The 13,399-nt window shown below is 41.8% G+C and overlaps 2 protein-coding genes across 4 annotated transcripts in view; one reads left to right on the top strand and one right to left on the bottom strand.

Moving 5' to 3' along the window:
• Positions 1-4,639: 4,639 nt before the first annotated feature.
• On the bottom strand, positions 4,640-9,541 carry gm2a (GM2 ganglioside activator). 2 transcript variants are annotated; one of them, XM_041048079.1, is made up of 4 exons: positions 9,356-9,541; positions 8,638-8,790; positions 6,326-6,508; positions 4,640-6,091 (listed from the first exon to the last, which is right to left on the bottom strand). In XM_041048079.1, the coding sequence occupies exons 1-4, from the start codon at positions 9,416-9,418 to the stop codon at positions 5,936-5,938; spliced, it is 555 nt and encodes a 184-aa protein (XP_040904013.1). In that variant the 5' UTR covers positions 9,419-9,541; the 3' UTR covers positions 4,640-5,935. The 2 variants fall into 2 exon arrangements, with proteins under 2 accessions (XP_040904013.1, XP_040904011.1); XM_041048077.1 differs by having other exon boundaries at positions 9,326-9,538.
• shtn3 (shootin 3) overlaps positions 9,538-13,399 on the top strand; it is a 25,928-nt gene continuing 22,066 nt past the window's right edge. The window contains exon 1 of one of the 2 annotated variants that reach the window (XM_041048076.1): positions 9,538-9,649. In XM_041048076.1, coding sequence (XP_040904010.1) covers positions 9,647-9,649 — 3 coding nt within the window. In that variant the 5' untranslated portion in view covers positions 9,538-9,646. Of the gene's footprint in view, positions 9,650-10,893; positions 11,024-13,399 lie in introns of those variants that run through there. The other variant, XM_041048075.1, reaches the window with a different exon arrangement.

Genomic DNA, 13,399 nt, shown 5'->3' with positions numbered 1-13,399 from the left:
TTTTGAGCCTGGTGCTGATTCAGGCCTCAGTAACACTTGTCCCTCTGTTACCCCAGATACTTCACACATGAACCGAAACAAGTTTTAAGTGAGTGCTGGTTGGATGAAGATGATGGTCAGTAAATCTGGTTCATCTCTCAGGTCGGTTTCACCTTAATTCAGCTCTGCAGGTCCACAGTTAAAATGAGGCAGCACAATGAAAACATGTACTTTTATCTAATTTTGAGCTAAAGTCACATTAACATGTCTGAGAAAACACAGAGAGGATATTTCCAGTTCCACAGAAAAACTTTGTGTGTGTGTGAAAAAACATTTGAGAAGTTAAATGGGAGTTTCTTTGATTTCTTTCTGTCCCCTAGTGGCAAAATCACACAATGCAAGTGTATAAAATATATTATTATTGTTAATGTAGCGTGCGTGTGTGTGTGTCTGCTGGGCACATGCTGTGGCTGCTCTTTAAGTGAAACCACATCACCTCTCTCTTTGGTTTAATTGCTGCTCCTAACAAAGCACTTCCTGTCTGAAGGAACAAGTGGCCTGCATCTGTCTCACGCTGCACACACACGCTGTCAGTAATTAGGAGGAAATTCTCTTTGGTTTTGTATCATATGTATGATACAGTTGTGTGTGTGTGTGTGTGTGGATGTGTGTTACTGATCTCTGATACACAACATGTCTAATGTATGTGTTTGTCCTGGGTGTTGAACAGGTAGAGAAATTTCCTTCCTCTGTTTTCTGTCCGTTGTGTCTCTGTCCTTGCAGTTTTTTCTTTGTGCATCATGGTGCTGAAGTTCAGCCTTGACCCTCGTCTATGGTACCAGAACCTTATGTTAACGTAATATAAGCTCTAACCATAATAACTAGGGGTGTGCCCGATTCATCGATTCATAGAATAATCGTGACGAGACACTTGACGATTCAGAATCGATTCATAAATGTTCAAAAATCGATTCTTTTAATAACGGAAGGAAAGTGCAGCGGTCGGAACGAAAAAAAAAGTTGCGCGTGCCCCCCCGGACATATTATAGGGCCCTATGATTTCCGCGATCACTGAATCGCGGAATTGGCCGACTAAAACGGAATCTGTTTGTCAACATGGAATATCGCGGAATTTGACATAATTTGAGTGCAATGCTGTTTTCGTGTGGAAGAGGAACGTGTGTCTGGGGAAAACTGCACGGAGGGAAGCAAATCTGGGTGGCACAACAAGCCCCTTCCACAGACTAAGCCCCTCCCCCTTCAAAACAATGTAAGCATGGCGAAGCGGCTGCGTACGGCTCTGTGTTCGTCGGCGAAAAAACTGCGGAGCTCGACGCGAACTGCTCGGCTCTGTACTGAGGGGTTAGCGCTGAGTGTTGCACATTCTGTCAACACTCCGTTGACTGGAAGCGGAAGAATACGCGCAGTGACCACATAGTGTCCAAAATCCATATAAGAAACAATCTGACTGACATGCACATACAGTAAGATTTAAAAGGATTATTTTCTGGACATGTAAATCAAGATATCAGATTGCAGCAGACGTGGAAATATTGTTTTTGGGTAGGTTCCCAAAAACTATAATGGAAAAAACATAATTCCCAAAAATTAAAATGGAAAAAACAGAATTTGGGAAAAAATAGAATTCATAGGGCCCTAATTTTAGGAGATGGACCTCAGTCCAAGAGATGGTGGCGTGTAATGTGTCACAGCGTGCAGTTCACACGTTGGGTTTAAAAGCGACAGTGTGGAGACATTTTGTTTAAAAGAAGTTTTATATTTTCTAAATGCTGGGAAATTGCTTAAGTTAATAATAAAGAAAAGATAGAGATAAATGTGTTTTACTTCAATGAATGGATATTTAAAAATACACATTATTCTACAAGTAACTACAGAGTGAGAAAAGAAACGTGGGGAAAAAAAGATCAATCGAGATGCATCGATAATCGGCGAATCGTCGAATTGTAGCACTGTGAATCGTAATCGAATCGTGAGGTGACTTAGATGGCACACCCCTAATAATAACCTATAACCGCGGAGAGCAGCAGACTGACTTTGAGAGCAGACTGGTGATCACAGGCGGAGGCCTGGCATGTTGTATTTTTGCAGACATGAATACCAGGACTACTCGCTGTGTCTCTCTGCCTCCTGGTGATCAACAGTATGTCCAAGTCTCTGACTGAAAACATAATTTGGCTTTGTTGAGATGGATTCAAAGAAAAGAAAAGGAAAAAATAACTGATAAAAGATGCTGCAGTCAAATCAAACACAGGCTAATATCTTCCTCTTCTATGCTTCTTATGAACTTCTGTGTATTTTCAGACAGAAATGGAAAACACAGCATGTACAGTAGTGATACCAGGACACGTCATGTGCAGCTGCTGCTTCTCAGTTCTGGCTCCTTTCCCTTCGTTAAGGTTCGAGCTCTGATGTCGATGTTATAGGAAAAAGGCCATGGTCATTAGTTTTTAAGATCAGAAGTGATGAGAGGTTCAGTTACTCTGTTGATCTGAACTCTACGGGTCTTTCATCTGTGATGAAACCACAATAGAAACAGTTAATGAACGTTTCCAGACTCTGGGGGCTGATTTTCATCAGCGGCCCATCGGCTTCAGAGTCAGGGGTTCACATGCAGCTGGAAACACAGGCCAACCGCCTTAAGTTGCGATATTGAAGGTCTGACTGAAATGTGCTGATTTCCTCCTCCATTTAAAATGATATCCATAAAAATGGTTCAAAATTCAAGTGTTCAAATATGTATTGTTCATGTAACTGTTTTTATCTACTTTAATGTTCATAAAATGAAAGCTGGGGGGGCGTGGCCCTGAGTCGAACCCCCGAGTGAAGTGTGTTCACTGTGAATGGGAGAGACCCGATGTTGACAGCTGATAAAAAAAAAAAAAAAAAAAAAAAAAAAAAAGGCGCAACATGATTCTTTCAACCACAACACTTAAATTATCATAAAAAACACAGAGTTCCTCAGCAATCAGCTCTGCTCGGTCTCACTGTTCACTCCACTTTCTGTTGGATTGGTTTGCTCCTTCATGTGTAATTCCTCGCTTTCCTCCTTTTGTTTTCTGCTGCTTCCTGTTAACATTCACTGCTGCAACCACCCATTGTAATATTAGGCTCAGGCCTGTTGCAGAAGTAAATCTGATGAATCACAGAGTAGAACTGTTGTAGCTCAGGGCTTTTGTACTTTGGTCTGATGCTGTTTTTATGGTTTGCAGTGCAGTAGCGACAGTGCTGGTGCTGGTGCAGTAACAGCAGCAATAGACGGATCAGAACTGTTCAGCGTCTCACAGCAGAGGCCTCAGTGTGAACTGCAGGAACCTGAATTTCAGAGGAAACGCTGCCACCCTGTGGTGAAACGTGGAACTGCCCCTTCACTGTGATTGAGGCTGTTTTCCTTTTGCACACGTCACGTACACAGGATAAAAGTCCTGAGTCTTTTATGATCAATGTGATTATAAGAGCTCCACTGATCACACATTGATCATAGAACAGATCAGATCCTCATGTTAAATAAGTGACAACACGTTTGATCTGATTTCTCAAAATGTTTTCATATAGAAATATTACCATGATTATCGTTCATTAATGTTTACAGCCTTTATGTTTTGTTTTGCTTTACTTCCTGCTTGTTTTAGAGCATTTGTGTATCCAGTGTCCTGCTGTGACACACAAACTGCTGCACTGAGTTCTGGAGACTGATTTTTCACTGTTCAGCCATGAAAACATTTGGTTTCCGTCTGTGAGGATCATTGTCATCTGTGTCGTCTGCGTCGGCCAAAAAAACCTTATTAATCAGTCAGTGTTTATTCACTTCAAACACACAGTCACTTAATCTCAGACAGATTATAGTTATTGACACCGTGTGGAAAATGATGCAGTCAGTTTCATTTGTTTGTTTACTAACTTTAACGCATGAAATAGAATCAGTCACTGAATAAACACGTTTCTTGAAGTCAAACTGTGTGTGTGTCTGTGTGTGTGTGTTTCCACAGGGCAAAGAATCAGCATAAAAAAATAAAAACACACAACTTACATTACAAAGTTTATTAGAAACTCTGAGTGAAATAAATCACAGCATGATGTTATTATCATTTGTCATCAGCGCACCTGAAAAATCAAACCTCCCAAATCACAGCTAACTAACATCAAACTGAACTCCGTCAGTTCTCTCTCCATCGGTGTTTAATGATTTTATTTTCATCTCATCATTCATTTTCATTTCATTGCAGCTTGTAAGTACTGTGTAGTAATTTCTCCTAAAGATTTAATCAGGCACTCAGTAAAAAAATAAACAGATGAAGGAAATAAAAAAAAAAAAAGATAAAGTATCATAATTCCCGGCAGAGCTTCCACTCAACAGACAAAAACAGCTTCCCAATTCTAAACAACAAAAAATAAACAAAGGTAATAGAAGCAAAGAATTCAAAGCACTGTTAAAACAACTGGCAGCTTCATATACAGAAGAAAAAGCACAGAATGTATGAAAAGCGTTAGAAGGTGCTACATTTGGTTTTTCATTAGATTAAAGGGACAAAAGTTTAACTAAAAAAAACATAAAATCCAAAGTGTTTGACACATCTGATCTCTGATCTGACGTTTGTTAGATGTGAAGTGATTCATAAGGTTTATTGGCAAAATCTCCCCAATAATCTAAAATACTGAGACACATAATGCTGATGCACTTTTTTTTTTTTTCTGTGGCTGATTGGAAATGAGAAGATGCCTTGACGATGTTTCCAGACCAGGAATACAGCAGCAAGGCATGCTGGGAAGACACATTGAGCTCTGCCTCTCCTGGTCTCACTGTAATATCTCATGTTGTTATGTTACATACACAAATGTTCCCTTTGACTCTTTGTGCACGTTTTATTTAGAAATCTGTATGAGTTCGGTTCTTGTCTTGGTTCTTGTCTTAACTCAAGTTTGAAAAGAATAATCAAATGTAACTAAAATTTAGGTCCAGCAGGCTCCCGTACCGAACAACAGAAACATGCTCATGTTGGGAAAGTTGTGGGTTATAATCGGTTTGTTTTTTGCTCTCACTAACAGGCGACTGTGAAACAGAATAAGTTTTCTGTCAGTTTTTGCTGGACGAATAAAGGTTTAAAATTTTTGAAATTGAGAGCAGATCTCAGGTGTTTGAAATCTGTCGACACGAGATAAAAGTTTCCCTGTGCAAAAGACACTTTAAAAAATGGCAGACACACACATACAGCACTCACTGTTTATATACACAGTGACAAACTGTGTCCTCTGTAATGAAGGAGCAACATGCTGCTGGTGAAAGGATCAGATTGTGATTTCAAACTGTTTAACTGGCAGGAAAAGAGACTGAGGACCAGGCAGAAAATTTTTTTTGAGATTACAGTCAAATCTCTGAGGAAGAAAAATTTATTGTCGTCTTCTTTATCTCAGAAATATGACAAGAAAAAACTGATTTAACATATTTTCAGGCATCTCTAATCATCTCGTGTTCTCTGTCCATCATGAATTACTGTGTTTTCTCAGAAACGTGTCTAATTATTTCATGTTCTCTGACTAAATGGCACCGTGACTGGCTGAAGCAGTAAAGTGAAGAAGTTACAGTACATTAAAAAATGCTTGGTGGCTCAGATGGATCTTAACAAACAGGGAAAAGATTCACTTTAATGCAAAGTTTAACAGACGTTAATCTGCTGGGCACCAAATTAATATCAGCTTATTAAACCACGTTTGCTTTGGTTGCTGAAGGACTCTGTTTAAATGAAATGTGCTGTTTGGTTTTATAACATGTCATCCTGTTTTTCTCATTGTCATCTGACATTAAAACCTTTTATAGACCCCGTGAGGTTTATCAGACCCAGGACTTTGTGCAACTTCTGCTTTTGTTTCCCAATTTTCAACCATTTTTACGTGCAAATAAACAAAAAATCTCAAACTTCCCGACCGCGTCCGATGTTGTTTAGTCGGAGTGAATGGAGAGAGCAACTTTCAGACAGCCCAGCTCTTTGCCCTGACTGCCCAGGACTCCCTGGACCCGATAGTTCCCGTTAGTCAGCCAGTAGGGCAGATCCATGTAGGGCAGGTAGAAGTCTGACTGAGGGAGAGAGTACGAGCCCTGAGGAGACACAGAGGACGGTTCAGGTTCAACTGATTAGCAATAAACACAAAGTGCAGCTGAGATTGATGGGAATATAAAAGACATTAGCTTTACAGATGAACAGGGCACAGAGCCAGAGGTCAGAGCTGTCAACATCGAAACGCTGATTTACCAGAAGTTTGTCATTTCTACCGTCAGAGGAAAACCACGGCGAGAAACTGTCGCTGGTAGATATTAGCAGAGCAGACTCACGTCTTTGAAGGGACAGCGGCAGGGCAGTCCGTAGGTGTGCAGCGGTTCAGGACAATCCTGACCAGGTGGGATCAGCTGGTTCAGAAGATCACAGACGTCCTGATAATGACAACTGCCCAACTCCTCCACACAGGGAATCTTCACCCAGAAACCCGCCACCTCCTTCTCCAGGGTCACATTCAGCTGAGGAGGAGAAAACACAGAGACTCTCTGAGGTTCTGGAGGATGGACAAGATCGTCCAAAATCCTGAAACTTCCAGTCAGATTAATGGAAGCAGACAGACAGGAGAACGGATGTTTCACAAACCTATGTCTCCGTCTGTCTCAAATGTTACAGAATACAGTGGGATGAAAGAATGAAATACAGATAATACATAGAAAACAACACACAGATGATCAGTGCAGCTTCCCTTAATTATCAGGTTAAACATTAAAATAAATATAAAAGTGAGTTTAAGTTCAAAGTTACAGCAAAAGAAGGTGAGTATCTCTAATACTGAATGAAAAACAAGGTGCACTAAACATAAAAGTGAAATAAAAGAAGTGGAAAAACAAGTCTGTAAAGAAACTGAACACGTGAGCGATTAAACAGTAAAGTGTGAGCTTCGAGGAAGTCACATGAGAAAAGGACGTCACTGTTCACTGACAGCGATTCGAGTTCTCTGATAAGTTTTTAAACACCAGGCTCTGATGATGAGTAAACTACAGTGAAACAGCGTTTCCATCCAAACGCACTGATCTGATCAATCAGGACAGAGACTGATTCTTCTGAGAAGAAGACTCTTCTTTGTTCATTTAATGACCATCGAGAGCACGAAGGACGCTCGTCGCTCTTCTCACACTAATCCACGGATCATCACATCAGTTTCACCCTTTACAAAGTGTAAACTACTTCCTGTTTTTATCTGTTCACACGAACAGTGTTTCACACAATATTTATTTATTCAACAGCCGCTATGATTGGAAACTAAAATTACAGGAAGTGAGTCAAACCACGTCTAGCTCCTCCTCAGCTTGTGTGTCTCTTTTGTATATCCTGTCCTCACTGTCCAAACTGTCCATCCTGAGTCTGATGTTGTGACAGAGGCGAAGGACTCTAAATCAAACAAAAGACACTGATACAGCAACGAACTGCTCAGATCTTAGGTCACGGATGATTAAACTGGCAGCTCACAGGTCTGATGTACTTAATATTGATCTGATTCCATCAGTGCGACGAACACAAGGAAGAAAACATCCCAAAATAACTGCTGCTGTAAACAAACAAACACCACAAACACATGAATCCTTAGATGTGTTGGAGGGTTGTGACTTTACAGGGTCAATGTGTGCGTTTATGTAACCGAGGAATTAAATCAAGAAGATAATTTTTATGACAGAGCAGAGGCCTCGGTGCTCAGAGTCATTTCCAATGAGGGTTTTATAGTTCAGTTTTTTTGTTGTTGTTCATATGATCAAAGATAAATAAGAGCAGGAAAGCTGCTGAGTCCAGGAGTTTCTTATCCCTGCACATGACTTTAGATTCACTGTCAGAACTGGCTCGTAAACCTATTTCTGCTGAGTGAAAAACAAACACGACCTGGTGCAGAATTTTTCAGGCTTGTTGCTTCGTGTTCATTGTGGAGTGTAAAATAAAACAGATTAAATGAGTCCATCTGAAGCTAAAAACAGTTTGACTTTTCAGACGACAGTTTCGGTTTAATGTAATTTGTCACCAAAACAAACTGTGCCAGCAAAAAACCCCATAAGGCTTATGAGCCTTCGAAAATTGAATCTAAGGCACAAAGCACTCTATTGACTCCCTCACTCACAACAGAAATGTGGACACTTCAGGTCTTGAGGACTTGTTGAGACATTTTATTGTTTCCTAATTTATGCTTTTTCAGAACAGTTTTTCAGCCTCTGAGCTCCTCACTTTCCTTTGATGGTTAATCCAATGAAAAAAACTCAAAAGCTGCATTATTCTTTCTTTCTTTCTTTTCTTTCTTTTCTTTGTCTTTCGCTCAGACTGTTTCTGATTCGTGTGAACAGCCTGTGCTGCTCACATGAAGCTCACAGGATCAGCAGCAGGTCCAGACATGCTGGGTTTCAGCAGAGGTCTGAAAACACCCTGCTCTCTGCACACAGACGCAGCATTACACAGGCCGATCTACAGAAACACTGTGTTTATGATTTTTGTTTGACAGAGATAAGAACAGTGTGGAGGTTTTCACACTCTGACGCTCTCACACGTGTCCTGACATAAAAACAACAACAACAAATGAAGATGCTTCTTCTCTGGTGTTTACACGGGACGGCATGTGTGTACTCACAGCCAGGGGAGCAGCGAGTTCAACAGATGTGGATCCAGAGGCGGAGGCCTTCAGGTCTCCAGGGATGGTGATGGGGTCTGGAGACACGCTCAGAGTCTTCAGTACAGCCGGAGCGTCGGGCTGCCCGCAGTTCTTCCAGTCGAATCCCAAAATCTGTGCAGAACACACACACACACACACACACACACACACACACACACACAGAGAGATCAGTCAACACAAACCAGCACTTCCACTGGACATTTAATACAAACTGTGGATTTCTCACATCACTGTGAAGACGTCTGTCCTCGTCTAACCACAGTGTTTCTGTCCAACCAACAGAACAAAGCTCAGAGATTCAATTTACATTGAAACAAAACCAGAACAGGACAGAGGTGATTAATAAATGATTGATTATCTTCACAAACTGCTGATCCGATGCAAACTTCATCAGGCCGTGGAGGATCAGTGAGATGTGGCGGGAAGGAGTTGGTTTTTGTTTTGTTGTCAAACTTTTCACAACTCAACCAAAATATTTTTTACTCTACAATAAAAAAAATTTACCGCTCATTTACAGAAAAACTAAAAATGATGTTTTCATTTCAACCTCGGGTTAAAGTCGCTGCTTTAATTTTTTTTTTTTTAAGCATTTTATCTGCAGTTATCACGGAAACTGTGTCGCAGGTGCGTTGACGGCGTGGCTCACCTGTGCGTTAGTGACTCTCCTGCAGCTCACCTGAGACACGGCAACAGCTACAACCAGGCTCAGTGTCACCGCCAACGTTACCGACGCGTCCATCCTGTTTCCTCTCGGCGCAGAACCGGACTCAGACCGGAGCAGCAGGAGCCGTTCAAATGACCGTTAACGAGACCCAACGAGGACAGAGTGTCTCTGGCTGAGGCACTTCCGTGTTTACTAACGCCGCAGCCCAGCGTGTCACGTGACCGCCGAGTCACATGTCTGGCTGGGACGCTGCCTTCATGATTTCACAGCCACAGAAACCTGAAGTTCAGCCTTTATTTTTTTATGGTGAGTAGTGTTTGTGAAATGTCATTATACATATGATCAGACAGAAAATCAAACTTTAGTCTGTTTAGTTGTGTGAAGACCTGAACTATCATTTCCTCTGTTCCCTTATACTGTTTTATACAGGTCTGTGTAGAATATTTGTTTATATTGGTAAATTCTTCTTCCTATTATTATTATTATTATTATTATTATTATTGTTGTTATTATTATTATTATTATTATTATTATTATTATTAAGGTGAAGTAAAACAGCCCAGCAGGGAGAAATTATTATTATTGTGATTTCGACATCATGCACATTGTGGTTGAGAATCTCGTGTAGTTACACGTTATGCCCTCTAGATGTCGTTGTGGAGCAGATAAATCCCCATGTCTCTCTCTCTCTCTCACACACACACACACGTACATGTCCCCAGAGCTCAGTGTCAAACCCCGACCTTTGCAGCTGATGTGAGTTCTGTGCAGTGACCAAACATTTCCATCGTTTTACGGTGAAACTCACCTGTGATTTACGGTGACCTTCTGTTGTATAAATCAGTCTGTAGCCTTCACCTGTACAGCAGGTAACCTAAACTATTATTTAAATGATGGTGATGATGATGATGTAGGCCTATCAGCTGGACTCTACCACTAAGCCTACTCCTAGGCTGCAGACGAGGCCGATATTTAGATGCAAGGGAAAAAATATATAAAAGCAAATGAAAGAAAAAAGAACATCTGGTCAAAAAGACAATAGGTCTATGTTAAATATAAATTCATCCAGGCAGTTTGTTCCTTTAATTTCAGTTGCTACAAAACTGAACTTAATTTCAACGCCAGACTCTCCCATCAGCACTTGAACGCACCCTGACTCCACTAATGGAGGCCTTCAAGAGTCAAAACCTGGCTCCGGTGTAATTATTATATTCATATTGGCGCTCAGTTGGACACCTGCGGACACAATTAAAATTCAAAACTAATTAAAATTAGCACAACATTGTTCTAGCATCACTTCTTCCCACATGAAAGGACAAATGGTTTAGTCCGATTCTGCCTGCAGCAGTGAGAGGGGAGGAGGAGGAGGAAAGAGGAAGAGGAGGAGGAGGAGGAGGAGGGGTTCAGGGGAGCCAGATGATGCTGACAGTGAAAGGAGGAGGAGGATCCTGTCCGCCGGCTGCAGCAGCGCACCGAGCTGCTCTCCATCCCAGGAGTTGTGAAGAAAAAAAAATGGGCCCGGATCCAAACATGTGCTGCTAGAACCGTAGCTTTGTGTAGCTTTCTTTTCTTTGAAATATCACGATTTAGTCTTAAAAAGATCTGAAAATGCTTCCCTGCTCATCGTCCGCGCAGATGGAGGGTTGCGAGGAGGAGAGGGACGCACACATGCAAACAGAGGTAAAGCGATAATTAAAAAAAAACAGAAAACAGCTCAAACGTTTGGCTCTAACCGCGTTTATTCTGCATGTAAACCACTTTAAATGTGCGCCGAGGATCCGTTCTTGCGTTTTCTCGGTGCCATCCGGGGCATTTTTGCAGGCTAATTTCAGCCGGTGTAATTCGCCGGCCGGCTTCTCCTGGAGGTTATTGTAGACATGAAAGAGCCGGACCCCTCCCTAAATCTGTCGCTCTTCTCGCCATTTAAACTGAGCGGAGAAATTTCGCTCTGAGTTTATGCTTCAGCTGCGTTTTCTGTCGGTTTCATGGGCAAGTTGCATGATTTCTAATTTGGCTTTTTAAATCTTTTTCTTTTTTTTTGAGAGAGAAATGTGCGGAGCGTGAAGAGGCTGACAGTTTTATTCTGGGCTGTGATGTCTGACTCGATGCCTCTGATACACAGAAAAAGCCTCGGCTAAGGTTTGAACTGATCATCGATTTGGCCAATTCTGAAAACCAAACCTGAATCCCTCCTTCAGCTGCCTCAGAGCTGTAATTTCCCGGAGGATTTTACCCTAAACACCCCAGTGCAGAGACAGGACACGGTGGGAAGTGAACCCCAGACCCCTCCAGTAGCTGTGCCTTGCTTTAGTGAGTCAGGCTTTTCACAGGGATTTGAACGTACCATCCAGTTAGTGTTTAGTGGCTCCACCCTTTGACCTCTAAGGACAAAATCAAACCCCTACACCTGCAGTCTGAAGTGCCTTGCTCCCCTCATTGACCTACAAAGAGGGAATAGAACTGGCATCCCTGCCTTTCTTTATCCACTGAGAAATCTAATCCATGTTGGTGTAAGTGCCCTCATCTAGAGACACTTAGTGGGAATTGAACCCTCAACCTTGGAAGTGAGTCAGTGCTTTGCTCCACCCACTGACCTACATTTGTGGAAACTGACTTCATTGCTCTAAGTAATGCATGTCATTGGGAATTTTACTCCCAACCTCTTAATGCCTTGCTGAAGAACTGAACCCTCTACATTCACACGGTTTGTTAGTGCCTTGCTCCCCTCATTGACCTGCAAAGAGGGAATAGAACCACCAGCTGTGCCTTTCTCTACCTGCTGCGTCACAACGATTTTATTATTATTAGGAACTGAACCCTCAACCCTGTAAGCGTGTTAGTGCCTTGCTCTGCCCGGTGACCTACATTTACAGAAATGGACACTCCTGCTCTACCCATCAGCTTACAGCGGGAATTTAACTCCTAACCTCTTAATGCTCTCAACAACATTTCATGGTCTTCATTCAGTAAATTAACCTTTTCTCAGGTGATACCTGACCACCACAGTCATGTTATCACATGATCGAAGGTCCACACTTACGTCATGTGATAAGACACATGACATGTGACACACTGCTCCATTAACAACATGAAGACCATGAAATGCAGTTGAAAGCTTGTAAGTGGATTTTTCAGCTGAGATTATTTTTGTTTTAAACATTTTGAAGATCTGACTTTAAACTTTATGAAACTATGACTAAGCTTTTTAGAAAGACAAGTAACCTGAATGAAAAATTTTGCTGTTCAGTTAACAGCTAATGGGTCTTAAAAAGGAGACAGGAGTTCAGCTCTCTCTGTCCTGCCATGACGGAGAGCAGGTCGACTCCCCGGAGGCTAAATAATTCACAAAATGTCCCTGCTCCGACGTGTTTGGAAACCAAGCTAATAAAAAAATCACAGGACAGCAGAAAAAGCTTTCTGATCTAATGACCGAGCACAGCTAACCTAGCTTAAGCAAACCACATGTCAAAGTGTTGTTAGAAATATTTTTTGGAATTAAAGTCTCTTTTGTTGTTGCATCGCTACACAGCAACAAAGAAAAGGAAAAAGCTACTTGCCAAGTGTGTTACCATTAAAATGCTGCTGACTATGCTTCAGCAGCTAATGTCGGCCTGCACAGGACAGATCTGACATGGAAGTCGGGTATTTTGTTTGTATTTAAGAGAAATGCATGATCGAGCCTCCTCGTGCTCACGGAGCAGCACAGGGAATTGAACCGCTCACCCTGGTGGCTTCACTGCTTTGCTGTCTGCCGGTGAACCCGCTGCCCTCGCTGCGTTCCTCAGGGAAATCTGAGCTGACAGTGTGTGAGACTGCAGGTAGAGCCGGGAGAAAGTGGGCCAAGGGCTTCCTGCTGCTGGCGGAGAGACGGAGCTGGATGCTGAACATCCTTTTTTCTCTTTTATCTGTTCATGTGGGCTTGGCTATATGTTTTGTTGAGGGACCATTAATCTTTAAACCTTCCTTCGAATACATACCTGTGCTCACTCTCAGATGGGGAAAATAACTTGGATCAGTTCATTATATGTGTAATGAGTGATCCTACATACAGTCAGT

The sequence above is a fragment of the Toxotes jaculatrix genome, chromosome 10 (genome assembly GCF_017976425.1).
Source record: "Toxotes jaculatrix isolate fToxJac2 chromosome 10, fToxJac2.pri, whole genome shotgun sequence".
In the NCBI taxonomy this organism is placed as follows: Eukaryota; Metazoa; Chordata; class Actinopteri; family Toxotidae; genus Toxotes; species Toxotes jaculatrix.
The sequence above is the reverse complement of the archived record's forward strand: the minus strand, read 5'-3'. Positions and strand labels throughout refer to the sequence as shown.